Source organism: Drosophila teissieri, chromosome 2R, assembly GCF_016746235.2.
Source record: "Drosophila teissieri strain GT53w chromosome 2R, Prin_Dtei_1.1, whole genome shotgun sequence".
Lineage (NCBI taxonomy): Eukaryota > Metazoa > Arthropoda > Insecta > Diptera > Drosophilidae > Drosophila > Drosophila teissieri.
In genome coordinates this window covers 14,955,338-14,976,399 of record NC_053030.1, presented here as the reverse complement: position 1 = coordinate 14,976,399, position 21,062 = coordinate 14,955,338, and the positions used below count along the sequence as shown (strand labels likewise).

Here is a 21,062-nt window from a genome sequence, read left to right as displayed (position 1 = left end):
AAAAAACGCTCGTAAAAATGCACAGCACACTCGACGAGCACGAAAAAAGCAAGAATGAAATCAATAGTCAAGTGCCTCGACTATAAGATACCCGGTACTCAGTCAAGGGAAGTGTGGTGGATAGCGAGGTATGCAACTATGAAAATGGATTACTTGCTCATATTAAATAGTTTGATCTGTAAATTTGCTGGCATGTTCATCTGAGTTGATAGTGATAAGAAAACGAAGCATCATTTAAGATTTTAAAGTTTATACGGACGGACAGAACAGACAGGCGGACAAGAATATATACTTGATAAGATCTGAAACGAATATACCCCTCCACTCAACGAGTAAAGGGTATAAATAGAGGGGCGTTGGGAAAAAGAAGCACAACACATCAAAGGCAGAGCAGCAACAGTATGATATCACCCACTATGCCGCTGCTGCAAAAATGCATGAAAAATAACTATGGAAATAAGCAGAGGCAGAGGCAGAGTCACTGGCAGAGGCAGAAGCAGAAGCACTAACAACAGAAGCACTAAAAATAGATATGAAATTTTTAAAGCTTCCACAGCAACTCTTAACCCATGGCAGGCACAGTCTTCTTCCTGCCACCCGCCCACTACTCGTTCTCCTCGTTTCACGCCCCCCGAAGCAAACACTTAGTCGCGGATGATGAGAGTTGTGGGCGTGGCGCACACATATGGAAGGACGATCGACTGCGAGCCAAATTTTTTAGACCATCCATCAACTGTCAGCGCCGGGTTCATTTTTAAGCAATTTTCGCAAACGAGGCGAGGGCCAAAACTCATGCCACTCCGAATGGGGTGCATACAAAATGTATGGAGAGTGGAAACAACTATTCCATCTAAGCGCGAACATAAAATTGCATGAATAAGAGAATATACAAAAGAACAAGAGTTTTTTATTCTTACCAATGTTCCAAGAGACACTTTAATCTCATCTAAAAATAATGTGAAATATATAGGCAGGGTTATAAGGAAGTTAAACTTTATAAAATACAAATTATTATTTTAGAAATACAGATATCTGTTCTTTAGGCAAGGACTGGTTCTATGTGTTAACATTTTTCTAAGTGCACTTGCATGGAATTTAGGCAAAGTTTCCGCTGCTGTTCTCAGCCACAGTCGCTATCAGGAGCGCCATCCTGCATCCTCGTTCCCCTCGTGGTGGTGGTGGTGGTCAGGCAATCGGAAGCGACAGGCCATGTTTGGTTTTCATCGCCAGTTCCCGGCAGCGCAATTTCGTATTATTAATTAGCTGCCATTCCATCCAGAGGAGTGAAGGAGTGGAGGATTGGAGGAGCAGAGCCACTGTGTCGTCATGTCCGTGGCACATTTGTTCTGGTTAGCGGCGGTGGACTATAAACTCTGGTTTCGGGATCCTCGCCAGTGCCAACAGCAAATTGCCAGTTAACCCAATCCAAACGAGCACAAACCGGGCTTCATTTGCATAGCGTCATTTTTGGGAAATATGTCTTAAGCCCCATTTACAGCAACTAATGGATGTGGGGCATTCTAAATGACATCCACGAAATGATAAATGTGAGAGAATTAGGGGCGCGTTTGTTTCCTTTTTTGGTTTTGGTGTGAAAGAGGATAGGATTTGCTGAGAAAACCTGAACAAAGTTCTCAAAAGTTGTAGCAAAGAAATATTATATGTGACACAATATTAAATTCACGTAAAAACTTTCGTATTCAATTAGGGCTGTACAATCCTGCAGATGCAGATATGCCAGAGTAGCTAGACCCATTTAAATCTACATAACTGCTTAGAAATTGGATGCAAATGGGTCGCAGTAAGTGAGCCATCTGCATTTTGTTAACTGCTAACTGCCAACTGGTAATAGGTGCATATTTTCCGGCATTCGCCGTACCTACAAATTGCATGCATAATTTATGCAGGACTTGAGACCAGCGTCCGTATTCGCTCATCAACTGGATGTAAGCACGTACTTGGAGGGCAGTTACCGCCCAACCATTTCCCATTTCCCTCCACCAACTTTCCCATCTATCAAGCATCCATCTGCCCAGCTGCCATGCAAATTGAGCACGCGTTTCGCATAACCAAAAATTACACTTTCATCAAGTTTCGGGGGAGTCCTTGCAAGTGGGGGAATTAAGAGGTGGAAAATGGGGGGTTACTGCCCACGGATGCGGACAAGGCCGAAGGTAAACGTGGTCTTTACTTTGCGATAATGGTAAAAAGTCCAGCTTAGAATGCACCTAGGAAAAAATTAACTTTTACCAAGATAAAACTAACTCTCTAATGACTTAAGATTCTTAGATGAAAGGCATTTAAATTGAGCCATTATAAATAATCAAAGTTATCTAATTATCTAATACTGGCGACACGCTTTTGGCCATTTATTTCTCTGTGTAACTTTTCGAAAGTTTCGCGAGCTTAAGAGCTTAAACAACATCAGAACAAATTAAATAAGCGCGGATTTTCGGCTCGTCCTTGGGTGGGTCAAGCACGTGCTGTTGGCCAGGCTTCTGCCATTTTGACAGCGTAATTTAGTAATGTCCTGGGGACGGCTGAGTTGAAGGTTTCAAGTGTACGGAAAGTGGCGGAAAGTCTGCCTGCCGGCGAGCATTTGGCATTTTCTTTTAATTTTCCAACAGTTAAGCCGCCCTGCTTCTTGCGCGTTTCTCGCCGCCAGATTTTACTGCTTAATACGCAAAGTTGCACTTTGGTTTTTATTGCACTTGGTCCAGGGGATCCGCCGTCGGCTCCAGGACCTTTGTGCCAGGATGCGCTGCTGCGTAGTAAAAACGTACAAAGTTTTGTGCACGCGCTTTCGCGCCTGAAAATCGCTGCTGCGTTTTATTACAGCCCCCTTGCTGCCATGAGCGCGCCTCCAAGAGGGGCTCTAAAAGGATTTAGGTAAATGGAAACGGTGCGGGGACTTAATTCCGCTTTTATAGTTGCAAATCCTTTCTCGCAACTTTGCCGAGCTGACAGTCAGCGAAACTAAGTATCAATAGCTTTCTGGGGCACACAGCAAATAATCTGCTGCTCTTAAAGTTTAAAATTAAAAATTATAATATCTATAGGGAATTTACCTTTAAAATCACGACTTAATACTAAATCAGGACGCAACTACGCCCCTGACTTTTTGTCTTCCTCTTAAATAGTGAGGGTGTTGGTTAAGGGGTTTTTGGAGGGGCTTGGGGCGGTTAAGCATTTGCCAACAGTCCAGTGAACCGGTAATCAAAGCAAAATCAGCAGAGCACTGAAACAACTTTTTTATGCTAATTTCTACCACCTTTGCCCCCCTCCCCCTTTCCCTGTGCACGTGGTGCTATGCGTGTGTGTTTGTGTTCGCTACATTAAACATTTAAATGCGTTTTTAAGCAGCCCGACATCCTTGGCGATGCTGCTGATGCTGAAGCTGCCGAGAGTGGGTTAAGCAGGAGTCAAGAGAACGGAAGGGATTTGCAGCACTCGAGCAATAAGCCAAACTGTAGCTCCCGAATAGATCCACGCAGATGCAGGGCTACTTATAGCGATTCCACTTCCATTTCCGCTTCCGCTGCTCCTCAGTCAGCCGCCCCCATTGACCTGAAGCACTCCTCAACTATTAACTTTGGCCAAGATTGCGACTTTTTGGTGCTTGGCTTGAAATGCAAATAGCAACTCGGGCGTATGAAGCTCTCAAGTTGGCCCCGCTAAGTTGCCACTTTGCCACCGTCGTCTCACAGATACTGTCGCTGTAACTGTAACTGTATCCTGTATCCTTGTACGCCTTGTATCCATGACTCGATGGCTCCAAGTATCCGTGTGTGTGTGTGTATGGGTGTTTTTGGTGCCGCCTCTTTGGGGGCGTGGCGAGGCCCAAGCACTTGTCAAAGTCAACTTCACATTATGTCAAGCAGCGTTATATTCATTTTTTCGCGCGTGTCTTGCTTCCCACCGACAACGTCTTCTTTATTTTCTTGGCGCATAGCTTACAACAGCGTACAGGGTAGCAGCGGGCGTATCTAGAGCTTAATAACACATGTATTGGGTGACTACGTGAAAATCTATCAAAATAATTGTGGCATATAGATTAGAATGAGTAATACTACGTTTTCCTTTCAAGAATGCAAATTACAGGGTATCTGCACCTTGGAATCTCCCTTGTGTTGCATTTTTTAAACATTATCATCGCCTGCCACCCCGTGGAACGCTGCCTGCTGTGCGCTAAGAGACCCATCGGCACTTGGTGCGTGGCTGGCGGGAATCCCGGAGCGCCTCGTTCCTTTGGCATCCCAGGAACAGGCAGTCGAAAGGCTCCTCTGACATTTACGATATTCGTGGGCATATTTTTTTCGGCGCCTCCTGCCGCTCGACGTGACTGTTTTATTTGATGTTAATGTGGATACGTTGATGCCGCTCCCTCTCCCGCTTTCACTTACACTTCCGCTAAAGAGGTTTTACGGCCGAAGGACACAAGAGGTGGTGGGTTGGGTTTTTGGTTTTCTGAGGCGTCTTGGCTGGAAAGCCACAGCAGGTTAGCACATTATTCACAAAGCCAGGCCTTTAAAACCGAACCGCACTCTGAGGTTTCGCTTGCTTAATTTGCGGTTGAGGTGGTCCTGGAAACCCTGCGAGATGCGCCCCTCATTTCTCATCATAAAGCGTGTCACACACTTTAACCATTATGAATGGACGGTGATTTATTTTGATATCCAAATTGCCGAGTGAAATGTGCGAGAAATGTGCGAGTTACTTTTGACATTTTGTCATTTTAAGCTCTATTTCGCAGCCTTCGTTTTATTCCTTTGTTTATATGATGCTCCGGAATAATTGATTGTTCCAGGACATGAATTTGAGTTTAAACCTCTGGCTCTGCCAAGTTACGCAAAGTGGCCTTGTGGCAGGATTAGGGGTAAAAAATATACTCTTCGAACGCAAATATATATTCTCCACGTGAGCAAAAGGGCTTAGTGAGAATTTATTTCGCAACTTCATTGTGTACTTTGCGGTTTTATTGACCGATTTAAAAATACTTTGTTCGCTTAAATACACAATTGATTGATTCTAGCATTTGATAAAAGGTTTGTTTTGTGCAAACAATTAAAAACGCAATTAATTGCCACTTTGTTAGTAAATGGTATAACCCTTTTTTGTCATCCATACATGAAAAAAAAACAGCACTTGTGGAATGTAATTTAAATAATTGAAACTTTATTATTTGCTTATAATTATGTGGAAAGTTTCATTGTCAAAAGCCACATCTTAGGTTTTCTGTTTAGGATCTATAAATTGGAAAGTATTTACCAGAGTTGCGGTTGCATTTCAAAATTGATTTGCCAATATTCTTTGGTTGCTGCCACGATTTTCATTTTTATTTTCCGACCCCGCACAAACGCCACATGACACGGCCATAAAAATTGCGTTTATTTGCCCGCTTTTAAATCATTTAAGCTGCATTATATGCAGCCAGCCAACGGCAAACACACACACACAAATGCGGGCCAACAGGAAAACTGAATGAGAAAATGGGAAAATGGGAGTGCGAGGGCTTGGAAAAGCGAAAAGTTCTGCCGCGTTGTTTGCACAAACAGCAAGTGCAACTGCAGCGGCAGCACGCTTCACTCATATTTTCGTGTATATTTATTTATTCAGCTCTGCATTTTATTTCATTTCAGTTTATTTCCCGCTATGGAGAAACTTTTTTTTTTTATTTCAATACACACACAAATATATATCTCTATATATATATATAAAGAGTTTGTGCCTTTTGCTTCCATTTCCCGAGCGGAGAGAACGGAAAGCAAAGGCGGATACACACACAGGAAAAGCGTTAAAAAAACGAACAGAACTCGGGCTTGTTTGGGTAATAACAACAAAAGAAATCTTTTTACACTCGCATGCCGAAAACCACGGCTTCGACCCCCCGGAACCACCTTGGAGCTTTTCACTTTTGCTATTTGTTCTGTCACTTCCGGTGGCAACAAAAAATGGCCGCCCGCATGCCAGTGAAACTTTTCCCTCCTCCCCTGCATTTTCCACCGCCCTTTCTCCATATTCGGTGCGTTTCGCATATTTGTCCACATTGCTGGGCCTGTCGCTTTAGTTTTGGAGCCATCTCCCGTTTTCGGCGAGCCGTTGCAGGCGTTTATTAAATGTCACACTGCGAATTTTCCGACGGACCCGTTGCGGGTTTTCCCTGCTTTTCCTGCGCCAGGGAAAAGTGGCACTTGTCGCGTTTGGAGATTTTACTTGCTTGTCCGGTACCAGAATCATTTTTTTGCTTTGGATCCCCCACTTCTTGTTGACTTTAAGTTACACGTTTTTAGCTGCTCTTCCACTCATCCTGGCTGCCCGGCTTTTCCCGGCTCTTTTTCCCGGCTTTTTCCCCTGGGCCTTTGCTGTGACAATTTCATTTATTTTGCCATTTCCTGTTTTACGTTTGTCAGCGCTTTTTTCGCTCATGAAACTCAATTACATGACCTGCAATTGTGTATGTTAACTTAGCCAGCACTCATGGCCGTATCCTTTGGCCTTTGCCACGTTGCGTATACGCAATAATTATTGCAATACTGACGGCAAACTCTGTCGCGTATTTCGCGTTGTTTCGTAATAACGAAAATTATTATGATGTCTCCCCGGAGAGCAATCCATTAACTGGAATGCAATCACAATAAATATATGCAATGAATAAAAATGCTCATTCCCGGATAATTCATTAACAATTACGAGACAATGCCAACGCTGACTGCAAAACTTGATGGTCCAAATTTATTTAAACAACTACAACCAAGTGGGAATCTCTTATGCAAAACCTCAATGGAGGAGCACTAAGCCAAACAAAAGACACTACAAAATGTGGGGAGTGGCGAGAAGAGTGCTTGGCCATCAGGTTTCAGTAGAGAATAACGTGTTATTACAACTTTCTGAATTATTTAGCCTGGAATTTATTTTCCACTGCACACAAATGAGCAAAACAAAATAAATACCAGTGCAAAACTTTATTTATTTTTAATTATTTTATAACAGCTGCTTGCTGGCACCCAGGAAAGTGCAAACACAGCACAGCACAGCCAGCAAAACTACTCGTACAAATTCAGGCAAAAGCAAAGGTATTAAATTGCACTCGAGAATAGAATGAAATTCTCCAATTAAATGCTACCAGCAGCGAAATCCTGGGCCCCAGACCGAATATTCAATTACAACCAAATTCTCCATTGTGAAAGCAGATGAAAAGTGTGAAAGAGATAGCCCTTAGCAGATAGAAAGAGAGGCGGGGGAGCAATGAAAATGTTGTACTAAATAAAACGTAGCCTCAAGTATTTTGTGGCAAGCTGTTGAAAGTAACCAAAAAAAAACCTGAAGCTGGGTGCGAAAGAAAACTTTCTGCTGCCCAAAAAAGGTGGGTGGAAAACGTTGGGCGTTGGGCTGACTGCGAAAAGTTTGCTCAGGTGGTATGCCACTTGTGGCACATGCTCCTCAGTGTTTATCTCTGGCTCAGTGCTGGCGAGTATCAATTAGCCAAATGAAATTGCTCTTACCTCTCGTTTTTTCTGCCTCATATTTTCCAGAGCACTGCCGAACCCGTCTACTCACCCACAATGGCCGGCGGACTTTTCTCCATCGACAGGGAGTTCTTCGATCGACTGGGCACCTATGACTCCGGATTTGATATCTGGGGCGGCGAGAATTTGGAGCTGTCCTTCAAGACCTGGATGTGCGGCGGCACCCTGGAGATTGTGCCCTGTTCGCACGTGGGTCACATATTCCGGAAACGTTCGCCCTACAAGGTAAGTGCCATCGATCAATTATTGAAAAGAAACCCGAACAGAAAATGGCAAATCATTGCGAACAGACATACGGACATACTGGCATATGGACTGGCACAAAACCAATTCCGATAGACAGAGCCCACTGCTCATTAAGGAATGGCAGTGGGGCTGCTGGAATTTAAAACTCCTGGCCCACATGAGTGGGCAGCCTCAGGACCAGTTACCAATCCGGTCCAGATCCTCGTGTTTGGTAAACAGTAGCCCAATCCTGGCAGCCCCGCCACCCCCGCCGCTTCTCCTTTCTGTCGAATGGCAGCCGCAGAGCAGCAACATGGCACACATGGCACAGACATGGACTCACAAGGACTCTCGCACACTCACACTCACGCGCACACACGCACACACACTCACTGACATGGACATGCATTGCGGCTGTCCTTGCAGCATGTTATCTAGTGATTGTGATGGTGTTTGTTTGTCTATGTGTGTGTGCATGAGTGAGTGTGTGTATTTGTCGAGTTCACCCGCTCCAAAAAGCCCCGTTCCCGTTCCCCAACCACAAGCATCCATTATTCCCCCGGATCCCCACTTTTTGGAGCAGCTTCAATTATCAACGGTTTACGCTTGACAAAAGTTTGGCAACTGTTTTGATGTCAGTGGCGTAGCACATACAAAAGCCTGAATATCCCTGAAGTGAAACTAACCAACTGGGCACCTGCCAATTCCCAGCGGAGTTGGTTGCGTCTCGATAATCACCAGTGAAGATATGCCAAGAAAAAGAGGCTCAGTCTTCCTAGAAATGTTCTGCAGAGAACATTAGGTATTTGACATTTAAAAGCGGAGACAACAGTGAAGCAAATTTATATAATTGCCCAATTTAATACTGAAATATTTATCAAATTAATGCCAAATATTTATTTAACAATGGCTAATCTAATGGCACACATTATTTGTGTATATTTTTTAAATACAATTTTCAGAAGAGTTAGTTTGTAGTAGCGAATTTCAGATTTAAATTACCGGGTTGCGAAATGCAATTAAATAGCACAGCACTTAATTACGCACAGAAACAATAGAATTGAAATTTCATAAAACATAGTAACAAATCAAAGAGATAAATTCGCCCCACCAAACTCCATATGTAGCCCAATTTTCCGCCGCATTACAATAATTAAACTCACTCAAAGAACAATTACAAACAATGCAGAACAGTTCAATAGAATTGTGCACCTGTAGCAAACAGATTCATAGATGCTGCAGACTCAAAGGAATCGCCAGAGATCATTGTATTTATCGCAAAGCTGGTGATTCCAGAGCCCCTCACAATTTACGGCTAGGACCAGGCAGCGTTTTCAATAAATGTCAGAACACTTCCCCTCTGGGCCAAGTACTTTCCTGGTGCCATCGAGAATGCGGCAATGCACAAGCACAGACACCTGTACAGTGGACACACGAACACGAAGATACACAAGATACACAACGGGGGGCGACATTGTTCGCATACTGGGACAAAGGGCGGAAAAGACACAAAGGGAGGGGCCAAGACAGATGGCCAGTTGGCCAACTGGCCAAAAGCAGGACAAAACCGCAAAAGGGCTGAGAACCGGCTGCCAGTGGAGCCACTGGAGCCACCTAATGCCACTAAGCAAAAGCTACTCATTCAGGTAATTAGGCTTTGTTGTCCACACCGTCGGTTCCCCCTGCAACTCCTCCATTCGAGCGACTCTGTTTGCTGACCAAATATTTCCATTGACTCCTGCCACACCGGCAGCCGCCCATTGATTGCGCCCTGCCACCCCTCGACCACCCTCGACCACCCTTGACCACCATTAACCACCCACTCATGGCCATACTGGTCCTGTTTTGCACCTTAATTGCAGTGGCGTTCTGGCGTGAATGTGCTGAAGAAGAACTCCGTGCGGTTGGCCGAGGTTTGGATGGACGAGTACTCGCAGTACTACTACCACCGCATCGGCAACGACAAGGGCGACTGGGGCGATGTCAGCGATCGCAGGAAGCTCCGGTAATTACCACATTCTTATATCTATTCTTATTTGTTTAATGCTGATCCTCCATTATATTAACAAACTAAACCAGTAACGATCTCAAGTGCAAGAGCTTCAAGTGGTATCTGGACAACATCTATCCCGAGCTCTTCATTCCCGGCGATTCGGTGGCCCATGGAGAGGTAAGTGCCCCGAGTTGCATACGTTGCTTAACCCTTACCCAATCCCTTGGCCCAACTAAACACCCCCCAACTTAATACCAATCCGAACAAACGACAACCCGTAAACACCACATCCAATCCACAGATAAGAAACCTAGGTTATGGCGGTCGCACCTGCTTGGACGCACCGGCTGGCAAGAAGCACCAGAAGAAGGCCGTGGGCACGTATCCCTGCCATCGGCAGGGTGGAAACCAGGTTTGTTGGCCCATCTCGGCTCTCGGCAGCACTGCGACCGCCACAAACTCCGTCCAGCCTCAAGAAATCCGCGCCAGGAACAAGGAGCTCACTTTTCTCACTTTCCGCTCTTTCGAAACTACTATGTACTAAGAACATGTGAACCCAAACTAAACTCTCTTTTGGGCGATTGGGTTTTACTTCCCCCCTAATGTCGCAAATTTTTTTGAAAGTTGTCAGCTCCGCTATATAGTGCACTTAATTTACAGATCGCCAATATGCTGCACGGCATGTGTCTGGATGCAAAAGAGAAATCCGAAGAGGAAACGCCGGTTTCCATTTATGAGTGCCATGGCCAAGGAGGAAATCAGGTATCCACCTCCATGTCCACATCCTCAGAACTCAGAAAAGGAGGAGGCGGCGATTCAGAGTCCCTGATTCCCGATTTCTCGATCTCGTTGCTTTATGGAATCATTTTCCAATCGGTGTTCTGCTGCGGAACTATTTCTCCTTTCCTTCTTTAACTTAACGCTTTTCGCTCTTTCTTTCGAAGTACTGGTATCTTTTTGCTTATTTTCCGCTTGCTTGATTAACCCTAACCTATATCCAAACCCAATCCCACACTAGAAAAACTACTACAAGTCATATCACATAACATCATCATCGCTTAACCAAATTACAAAAGGTTCAGGTTGTGAATGGATCCAGTTAGACTATTATAATTATCATTATCATCTTTTATTCAAAATAGAAGTAACTCCTAATAACATTATATTTACAACTTCTGAATCACAATCTTCCGAAGCATGACAAATGACAAGCTTACTTCACAATTTAAAAATTCAATTTTAACCAGTAAAAATAGTTTATATTTTCTGTTAGCACCTTTTCCCTTAAGTTAGCTTCACGTTTTTCTTTAATTCCCAACTCAGCTCATTAAAACTTTCCCAACACAATTTTCTAAATTCTTCGACTAATTTCTTTCCCTTTGTTCGAAAAGTTGTTCCCGTATTTTAGTTTTGATTTTTGGTGCCTCTTGGGAAGTCCTTTTCCTTAAGTAATGGTTTTCAAAGTGGATCCCTCCTTACGAAAAACTGACAACAATAATATTTTTGCCGTTGTTAAATTCTACCCTTGTGAATGTCCTGCGGTTTTGAGCACTAATTCTGACGGAGTTTGTGGCTACAATAACAAATATCTGTAGAGTACATAAATATTTTTGATTTATTGCTCTCCGGCAAACAAGTCATATTCAATTTATTTGCCTAGCATAAGTGAAAGTATTTGTCAATAAAAGTTGCCAACTGGAATTGCGTTGACAATTTAACAGTTTTACAGGATGCATACAAGCGCAAATACAACACACACACACACGCTCAAACCAATACTTGCATAAAAACAAAGAGTTGCATATATCTGGGTACTTCGGTCGATTTATGCCATGTCACAGAAATTAATTAAAACACAATCATAAATATAATGCCAAATGATAAATCATTTACATGGCATTGGCTTCAGCTTCAGCTTTTCCGTTTATTACGCATTCAGCCTGAAAAAAAGGACACATTTACAATCGGCGAACTACAAAAAAGCTTACTTACTACAAGTATTTTGAACTACAGCGAAGAGACAAACAACACAATAGCACACAAATGAACTGCAACAATAGAACCCTTCACAGTCACACGAACTGACACCAAAACTGGAAGGAATGCCATTCCAAAAGGTCATGCCTTCCGGATACCCTTTCCACTGCTCAATGAGCTAGTGTGGCTAAGCTAATTTGCCAGTTAATCACTTTTGTGGTATAAAAATAAAATATAATTCCATGCATATAGTTAACTATCCTAAAACTTTGTCTAACGTACACGGACACAGCATATCCTTCCGAATTACCTGTGCGAGGTACTAAATACGAGTTGAGATACTTTTACGCTCACACAGATACGCGGCGGGTGTGTGCGAGTATTGTATATTCAACATTTAAAGTGGGGGAAACGTGTTGACCTCGTTCCGCCTGCCCTAAAATCGCCCCAGACAGACAACTGCCACGCCCACTGCCCAAAGCCCAAAGCCCCAGCCCCAAGCTCTCGCCCTTTTGCACGGAAACACACAAATGTAGCAAAGTGAAAGCCTCATTTAAAGGGGGGAAATTACGAAAAAGATTTCGCCAAATGTTTGTATGCACTCGGAAATGCGGTTAAAATAATCAACATTTGCCAGCAAAAACGTGGACATTTTCGCTCCCCTGCACGCAAATTTTAATTTCGCACATCGTAAAATTTAGCAAGCGAATTCAGCCAAATGGGTAAAGGGGAAAATAAAACGCTTTTGACTACCACGTCAAAGGATATGCGCAAAAAAAAAAAATAATAAAGGATAAGGGTGGCAAAACGTGGCGTCGGTTGTACTGTCCACATAATGAAAGTATTTCGCTCACGCGGAAGAAAAACGCGTCTAGGCTAGCAAAAATATTTTTCAGCAGCCCGCAAACACATTTTTTTTCCGGGGGGTGGACAAAGCGTGGAGCTGAATGGAGAAAAAGCGCACTAGATAAAAACTGTGTAGTGATAAATGAAAAAAACGTAATTAAAAACGCATCTCGCGCTCACACACAGCGAAAACGCAAAACAATAGCGGGGGAAAAGAGAAATCGCTGATAAAAGAAATGCAAATTGAGACCGCCAAGGACGATGGCATCGCGGGTGGAGGGAGGTGGGGGGTTGTAAGTCTAAACAATAAGCGAGGATGAACACGAACGGCAAAGGGAAAGTCCTTGGCCAGCCAGTGAAAGTGTGCACTAGGCTGGATATTCCGATTATACGCGGCATAACTGCAAGGCCTAAAAAGCTTTTTAGAGACAGAAAAATAGATCAATGACAAATTAGTGTAAAAAACAAAGGTCTTAAGTTGGTCAAATACAATTCAAAAGGATCAAACAGTGATCACACTTATTTTCTAGCAAAGAATCCCATTTTTGCAATACAAATTTGCCGTAGTATCAGGCAGTTTTTAACGAATGCTCCTCAAAACTGCCCTAATTGAACGGCCATACAATAACAGTAATTATTCATGGCACAAAACCTGCGGGCCTCCTCTGCGCTGACCAATCTCATCATTATTCCACTCCTGGCATCATTATAAACAAAATGTTGTTGGGGGTCCTTCCGGGCAGGCGGTGCGGAAACGGAAATGGTAACACAAAATGGCGGCTGGTCACGACCTCACTGTAACAGAGGGGCGCGGGCCGGATCAGGGGGCGTGGCAGGGAGCAGGAGCAGGGCAAACAAAGGCAATTCCAGTCACCAGCAGAATCTGAACCGAGCTCAGGCCATCTGGCATTGGCAACGTGTTTTAAATTATAAATAATCATGGCCAGTGAGTTTCAGACAAAACCCAGACTCACACACACAGCCACGCCCACTCTTACTCACACACACACACACAAACACTGGATAGGATATATATGTATACACTCGAACTCAAGCACAGTCACAGGCGGATCTGCTTTTCGGCATTTAATTGAATAAAACATTAGTGTGTAATAAGTTGTGCGCTTGTAGCCCTGGAAAAACTTTTGGCAACTGGCAAACGCATTCCCGCCATTACAATTTATATTAATGTGCTTTACCCCCAATTTTCCCAGTACTGGATGCTCAGCAAGGCGGGCGAAATCCGTCGCGACGACTCCTGTCTCGATTATGCCGGCAAGGATGTCACGCTTTTCGGCTGCCACGGGGGCAAAGGAAATCAGGTGAGTGCATAAAATATGTACAGAGGTAGGAGGTACTATGAAAATATTCCCTTAAAATGTATTTCATGTTCATGAGTGATGTTTCACATTTGAGTATGTCGACGATGATAACTTAAGTAGTTAAATGCGAACTTAAAGTCATTTCCTTTGCAAAGTCATCTAAAGTGTTCATTTAGGTTATAAAAATCATATGAATACAAGAATAAATATCATGGTTGTATGATTCTATAAAACAAAGAAGATTATCATAGAGCATAAGGAATGTAGAGTATTTGTGCCCAACTCATGTTTAAGTAGTCCTTTAATCGAATCCTTTACTTTTAGTTCTGGACCTACCGCGAGAACACGAAGCAGCTGCACCACGGCACCTCCGGCAAGTGTCTGGCCATCAGCGAGAGCAAGGACAAGCTGCTGATGGAGGAGTGCAACCAGAGCCTCAGTCGCCAGCAGTGGACCCTCGAGAACTACGACAGCTCCAAGTTGTGAGGCTACTTCTATGCGAGGGGCAACCTCCTGTTGCCCACTTCGCGGCGACACCAACAACCACATGCATAGCAGCAGGACGAGGGGAGGAAACGGAGGCAGGACATGAAGTGGCGACAGGAGTTGGAGTAGTTCGATTCCCCCGAGGCATGTGCAATAGGGAGTGAGGGAGAGAGGGACGATCGGATGGCAGCAGCATCAGCAGCAGTAGCAGCAGCATCACTTGCCATGCTATCTATATATTATACAAATTTATATGTTTCCAAACAACAGAGTAGACCTTACTTAGCCCTAAGTACCACACATCCACAGACTAGACAAACCGACACTGAAAAAGGAACGACTGCTGTACAGTAGCTATAAGTTGATAAGTTGATAAGATTTCTAGCCCTAAGTCTCAGCACTTAGGATTAGGTTAATGGAGCCCGGCCAAGGACTGTGCTGTGCTGGCCAACAAAGCGAAGTCGTAGCGCAATTTATGCATTTAAATTTGTAAACATTTAGCACAATTTATGGAAAGTGTGAACCTTGACTCTGTGTCCGAATTATTTATGAATTTTACAAATGTCATCAAATGGCTCTGCGAAAGCCTCATTCCAAATATATGTTTTAGCTGGTAAGCCGTAGGCTAAGTCTGAGTTGGAAAGCATTTGGTGATAGACTTTGTTTCGCCTGAGACCCCGAGCATTCCCGTTTATATGAATTCTTATGCATACCTATCTTTTTGTATATCCCTTGAAAGGGCGAACCAAAATTTTGATTTTATTTATTTTCGTACGATTTAGAAACAGTCTTGTGTTGCCTAATTTTTAGACGAGGAGCGTTGCCAAATTACGTTTAGATCTTTAGATTTCGGGTAACTTTTGTGTTCTCTTTGAAAATCCAAATCCGTTGCATTTCCTTTCGTTGGATTCTCAAAACGACAACATATCCTATTTGTTGGACAAAGCCAGCTTGTAGTACTTACTATACATATATCAGTTTCCAATCTACCGATATCACACAAGATATATATAATATATAGCGTTAGGCCCTAGTAGTTAGACCTTAATGCAAATGTGCATAGTGCCTTCTATTTATTACGGACGCATTCTTACACATATGTATGCTATTGTAACCGTTCATCGAACTCTTGTAGAATTTTAGGCTAGGTCACAATCACAGCGACTGTGTATATACTATACTATACAATTTCATATCGCATCCTGCAGAATGTGTACATAACTATGATTAAATACTGTTTTATTCAAGACTAAAACGTACATATTATACAAGTATCCATACGATAGCCAACAGTTGCGCATTGTTTTTCATTTGCTATGTTTTATTCCAGCCAGCGAGCTTCATTGTAGGCGGCATTTACATTTTACGTACGAAACCAAAAGCCATAGGAAGTGGTCGATAATCTTTTTTAAACTAAACTTACAATAGTTAACTAAGCGCGTAGTAAATGTGTAGTAAAACGCAAATATTGTGCAAGGAATCAGATACAGTTACAAATAAATATGTAAATTGAAAATGTGTTTGCATTACGTTGTTTTGGGAATTACATCGGACTTATAGTTTTGTCCTGAGAGACCTGAAAATAGGGTCTATACCAACATTTAACAAATTCAACTATTTAACATTGTTAAATTTGATCCAACTCATACTTTGTTGAACCTACTTAAAATGGATTGAAATTACTTATTACAAAGGAAAAAGGAAAGTAAAGAAACTTTTGATATGCTGTGGCCATCTATGGGTCATTTGCAGAACTAAGCGCCACCTAGAGGAAGGCTTTTCTTTGCCCATGTAAAAATTCTATTTGACACTATTTTACACGCACTACTGTAAGTAAAATATAGAGATAGCCCCTCCTGTAACTTAGTTTTTCAAATTAAATAATACAATAGATAAATAAATTTTAAAATCTTGTATGTTCATTACGACCTATTTATTTACCTACATGTATTAAAATGATATACTACATTATTAAGAGCTTAATCAGGAATATATGAGGTATTTGTTTGTAAGCCGGTTTCTTATCACTGTTTCAGTATCATTGTTGATCGGGCTCACGTGGAGTGAGCACCAGCACCTGGTACCTTAAAGCGTCAACCTCCTTTCCCTTATGTGGAATAAACATTTTATTATAGGAGGGGTGCACCTTACCAAGCCGCATATCTCCTTTGTACATAGCGCGTCCCGTGTAGGTGACTTCGCCCCAATGCGAATAGCCAGTGTCCAGCGCACCCAGCGGATATGAGCCATTCGAGCCGTCCACCCACTTGGGCTCGCAATCTTTCAGCACCAGCAACTCTACTCCATCGGTTAGAGGGAATGCCTTTCCGTCCCACCCGGCATAGGCAACCTTCTTCCGTGGCACGTAGTGGGCCGGCAATCGATCGTTACCGTAGTAGGCTCGTGCCACATAAGCGGGATTCCCCGCATCATCGTATCCACATTCAACGGCTTCGTCGGGCGGCAGATGCGAGAGCTCCGAACTGCTCTCCTCATCCTCACCCAGTCTCATGGGCCTCCACTCGAAGTGCGTATCCATTGTGTAGAACTTCTCTTCGATGGGTGAATCATCGCACGCCGCACCGACTTCTGTGAAGTTCAGATAGAGTCTGGGTAAAGGATGATCCCCATGGGGGGTCCGGCATTGTGGGCAGGAGCGCGATTCCTTGAGCCAGCGGGTCAGGCAGGTGGAGTGGAAAACATGACCGCACCTATTAGTGTAGCAAACGTTGTCACTGGCGCGAAAGAACTCGTTGCATATGGCGCACAACACATTCAACGCCGGCGAGGAATCAGTCGGAGAAATTGCGTCATCGGCGCTGGTATTTTCGGCTTTTGGACTCTCCATGGCGCGGTTCTATGCCAAACTGAGTTGCGGCGAGCGTTGAATTGGTTTTTTATATATTTCCTCGAATGCTAAGAGAGGGAGACTAACAGAATAATCTCAGAGAATACGAAGCACATCTCTTATGCTACAAGCTAAAAGTTGTGCTTTTTCCCATTGCTTATCAAATATTTGAATGTATTGTTTGGGCATGAAACAAAAAATCCCTTATCTTGAATAATAGTTCGTGAGCAATATTATGTTGGTGAAACAAATATAATAAATCTTCTTTAAATGTAATTCAAACTATATAAATTTGCAAAGCGGTTTTATTTCTGTGACAAAGTCATGTTCCATTTACACATTGGCATTGTGTTTGATCCAGGATCTGAGAGCACCCACGTAGGTGTACATGGCCGGGCGTCCCTTGGCTCCGCAACCGAATCCCCATGACACCACACCGAAGAGCTTGCCATCGACGGTCAGCGGGCCACCAGAGTCTCCCTGGCAGGAGCTGACTTGGCCACTGGGATGTCCTGCACACACCATGCGATCGGTGAGGCCGGGAATGTTTTGGGAATTGCAGTAGTCACGGCTCCACAATTGCACCTGGGCGAACTTCAAACGGTTGGGCAGCTGCAAGTTCTGATTGATGGCGCCGAATCCGCTGATCATTGCCATCGTATCCGCGGCATAATTGGCATCCGAATCGGCCAGTTGAATGGTCTGTACAGCTCCTCCCATCGGAACCGGGCTGCTCAACCTAATCAGCGACATATCAAAGTCTTGACTCTGCGGATTGTACTGCGGATGGATGATGAACTGCGCAATGTTGAAAGTCTGACCATTTCCGGCACTCAAATCGTTTGTTCCCACAATGGCCTTCATTTGGCCGGGATTCTGGCCCCTGGTGCAGTGGGCTGCTGTCACGATCATGGTCTCGGAGATTAGGGAACCGCCGCAGTGATGGCGTCCATTTAACTGAAGGGACACCTGATGCGGAAATTGTCCCGGAGCAGCAAACTGGCCACCAATAATGCGTGACTCCTCTGCCACATCCACATCCACAGCACCGCGAACAAAAGTCACAGCGAGGAGCAGGATCGATAGTTTCACTGGATTGCTTACCGAAGACATGGCAAAGGTTGAGTGTGTCGAGTGTGGTTCAGTTGTTCTCTATTTATAGGACTGATATGGTGTTATGTTCGAGTGGTTTTATCGCCCAAACGGCACACTTTTGCATGGGAAGAGACCCCGTCAAGTGGGGGCGTAGGTGGGGGGTCGATATATTGGCTGTCAACTCACTTTATTATAATTCTGCGAAAACAAAAACAAATACAATACATCGCATTTCTAAAATTTATTTCATAACACTTCTAGGATTTGAATACATATTAAGTTGTTTGCAGAACCTCAATGCTCATTAACCAATAATCTTAAGTGCCGTCCCACTTTTTTTTCTCCAATCTAGCTGCCAAGTGCCAATTTCTATGTAGGCCAAACAGTAGGGGCTCGGCTCGACAGAGTTTATGTGCAAAATTTAAATTTCCGCCACATAAAAATCAAGTTCACATAACACATAATTGCGGCGGTCTATTAAGCCTCAAAGCTCAATTAGTGAGACGTAGAATTTGCAGACTTTGATCCAGTCTGGTGGCCGTTGCTAATCATCCACACGTTCTTCCATATCTCGTGCCTGTAGATATTGCGATAGTTTTGCACGGACACCAGAAACTCGGGGCCAAACAGGGTTTGGATTAAAACATTTTCGGCAGCTAGGTTGCGATTGGTGGTTGCATGTACGATAACCAAAGGGGAATTGCTCTGCGGAAATGGATGATTGATATTGTTATCATATATATATTAATTACTAATTACAGGTATATCTTCTCCTTCGCTTTCAAAGCGCTGCTTTGGATCTACATGTCGGCAGAACCAGTTTGTGTATGCCAAGGGTATATCGTTGTCCGGACAGGTCAATTTCTAAAGAGAAATTTAATGAACATAAAAATGAAGTAATATACTTATAGAAGTTTGTTACACTGCGATGCACAAGTCCCAAGTTGAGATTGAGCTCCCCGTTCTTGTGGGACAAATAGGTGGCATGGACACCCTGCTGCAGATTGCACCGCTTGGGGCCACTGTACAGCACTATGGGATCGTGTTCCGAAGCCATGCACTGCAGCTGGAATCGCTGCCCATACTTGATGTTCTCCCCAGTGCGATCCCTGCCATCTCCACTCACTATTTTGAAGGAGTTTCGCACACAAGGCCGCTTCGAAGGCGCCACAGATAACTCACAGTCTTCATTGATGGACTGACTTTTGCGCACGACCTTTTCGTTGATGACCACCGACAAAGCGGCATTCAGATCGGTAGTATCCATGTCACTGATGTTTATATGAATAGGCATCAGTTGCACAATGGCTCCGAATATAATGGTTTGCTTAGGAGCAGCCAAAACGATCTCCTTGTGGAAATTATCATACAACGTGCGAGCCTTTTCCACTAAAAGTTCGCCGCGATCGCGTTGTTTCTTAAAGTTGACTATTTTGTCCTGCAAAATATGTTGTACAAATATTAGGGACTATAACATCTTTAATGACCCACCTCTTCAAGGCAATTTTCTTCCACCCAATTGCCAATTCTCACGCTGGGCTGAAACCGCGCTGAAATAGAATCCATATCGCCGACTCTGCAAGGCATTTTGTTGTGTTGAGGGTAGCTAAATAAAGGTAGTTATATTTTCCCGAATCGTGTAGTTTGTAGATGTAAATGATGTCAAGAATAGTGTATCTGGTCTATAAATGTAAGAAAATTAAATGGCTACTAGATACAAATAATAATAAAAAAGAAAAGATGGGATCTTATGACACATTTATAAACTACACTGTTAAAAGACCCTCAATCCCACAATTTCACCACATTTCGAAACATTACCTACTTTTGGGCATTAGCGGCAAATGTTATCAGCACCACTTCTGTTCAAAATGCTCTGCAAAGCACACACGGCGGATGAGTAATGACAGATTCAATATTTTTCACCGGCACACATTTCCAAGCACCAAGTTATCTATTTGCCGCTCTCGGACAACTCAAACAGCGGTGATTGGCCCTGTTTGCTGTCAGCCATTCCTGCTGAGTCCATTTCTATACGAATCCGAGGAGTCTGAGATCTTGCAGCGAAAGACGATCATTAGCAAATCTGCCGGTTGTCTGATGCCAAATATCGGTGACAAGATAAGCCATTTGTATCAACATTTAGCACATCGCCCGCCGGTAATTGTGCTCGTTATTCATTATCGCCCATGTCGGTGGATTGTTGTGGTTGTACCTGTTTGCCGATCTACCTGTCGGTGGGTAAATGTACCTGGCCAGGTGGATCGGCGTGCCCATCACGTGAACGTGAGCTAGCTGCTCGGCCGATTTGCGGCACGTTTCTTATCTAGCCACTCGATTGCATTGGGGGCTATATGCGATATTGTCGCCGGGGCTCCAAGTTTTATGACCATATTTACGTCCGCTGCAGGGCACACCTTCTTATCGAGACATCCAACGTTCAGCTTGACTGTGATTTATTTCTTGTTTTTTCCCACTTGCGGAATTGGGTAGATACTCGAGCATATGGCAGAGTTAGAACAGACCATAGTTAGTACCAAAATATGTGTCAATCGGCAGACACATGGAGTGTATTTTTAGAAATTTATATGGAAAGCTTAATCATTCGTCATCTATAGTCCTTTTAATACCTAAGTTAATTCAATACGAAGTGGATAAGATTTAGTAAATAATCTGATGTTTTTATTTTTAACTAGCTTAAGCTGACATAAATTATTGAAATTCCTTTAAATGTATTTAACCCA

The 21,062-nt window shown here is 43.5% G+C and overlaps 4 protein-coding genes across 5 annotated transcripts in view; 1 reads left to right on the top strand and 3 right to left on the bottom strand.

Annotated features, from left to right (window-relative positions):
- Nucleotides 1-15,891, top strand: part of LOC122615023 (putative polypeptide N-acetylgalactosaminyltransferase 9) — a 59,015-nt gene extending 43,124 nt beyond the window's left edge. Inside the window, exons 7-12 of one of the 2 annotated variants that reach the window (XM_043789857.1) lie at nucleotides 7,533-7,751; nucleotides 9,614-9,756; nucleotides 9,831-9,921; nucleotides 10,405-10,506; nucleotides 13,782-13,889; nucleotides 14,214-15,891. In XM_043789857.1, the coding sequence (XP_043645792.1) occupies nucleotides 7,533-7,751; nucleotides 9,614-9,756; nucleotides 9,831-9,921; nucleotides 10,405-10,506; nucleotides 13,782-13,889; nucleotides 14,214-14,375 (825 nt within the window). In that variant the 3' untranslated portion in view covers nucleotides 14,376-15,891. Of the gene's footprint in view, nucleotides 1-7,532; nucleotides 7,752-9,613; nucleotides 9,757-9,830; nucleotides 9,922-10,045; nucleotides 10,157-10,404; nucleotides 10,507-13,781; nucleotides 13,890-14,213 lie in introns of both variants that reach the window. The other variant, XM_043789855.1, reaches the window with a different exon arrangement.
- A 421-nt stretch (nucleotides 15,892-16,312) lies between these two features.
- On the bottom strand, nucleotides 16,313-17,226 carry LOC122615026. The gene has a single exon (XM_043789859.1). It carries the CDS (start codon nucleotides 17,221-17,223, stop codon nucleotides 16,414-16,416), a length of 810 nt encoding a protein of 269 aa, XP_043645794.1. The 5' UTR covers nucleotides 17,224-17,226; the 3' UTR covers nucleotides 16,313-16,413.
- Nucleotides 17,227-17,556: 330 nt separating this feature from the next.
- LOC122613485 (trypsin-1) lies at nucleotides 17,557-18,336 on the bottom strand. The gene has a single exon (XM_043787685.1). It carries the CDS (start codon nucleotides 18,334-18,336, stop codon nucleotides 17,557-17,559), a length of 780 nt encoding a protein of 259 aa, XP_043643620.1.
- Nucleotides 18,337-18,544: 208 nt separating this feature from the next.
- LOC122614179 (cilia- and flagella-associated protein 161) lies at nucleotides 18,545-20,006 on the bottom strand. Its single transcript, XM_043788699.1, has 4 exons — nucleotides 19,810-20,006; nucleotides 19,241-19,756; nucleotides 19,078-19,182; nucleotides 18,545-19,023 (listed from the first exon to the last, which is right to left on the bottom strand). The coding sequence occupies exons 1-4, from the start codon at nucleotides 19,903-19,905 to the stop codon at nucleotides 18,814-18,816; spliced, it is 927 nt and encodes a 308-aa protein (XP_043644634.1). The 5' UTR covers nucleotides 19,906-20,006; the 3' UTR covers nucleotides 18,545-18,813.
- Nucleotides 20,007-21,062: the final 1,056 nt, after the last annotated feature.

Excerpts from the sequence above, each read along its gene's own strand:
- LOC122614179 (XM_043788699.1), bottom strand. The coding sequence starts at position 19,905 with ATGCCTTGCAGAGTCGGCGATATGGATTCTATTTCAGCGCGGTTTCAG. Across the intron at positions 19,183-19,240 it reads TGGGACTTGTGCATCGCAGT|AAATTGACCTGTCCGGACAA; the intron begins GTAACAAACTTC and ends ATTTCTCTTTAG. Across the intron at positions 19,024-19,077 it reads GCGAAGGAGAAGATATACCT|AGCAATTCCCCTTTGGTTAT; the intron begins GTAATTAGTAAT and ends CCATTTCCGCAG.
- LOC122613485 (XM_043787685.1), bottom strand. The coding sequence starts at position 18,336 with ATGTCTTCGGTAAGCAATCCAGTGAAACTATCGATCCTGCTCCTCGCT.
- LOC122615026 (XM_043789859.1), bottom strand. The coding sequence starts at position 17,223 with ATGGAGAGTCCAAAAGCCGAAAATACCAGCGCCGATGACGCAATTTCT.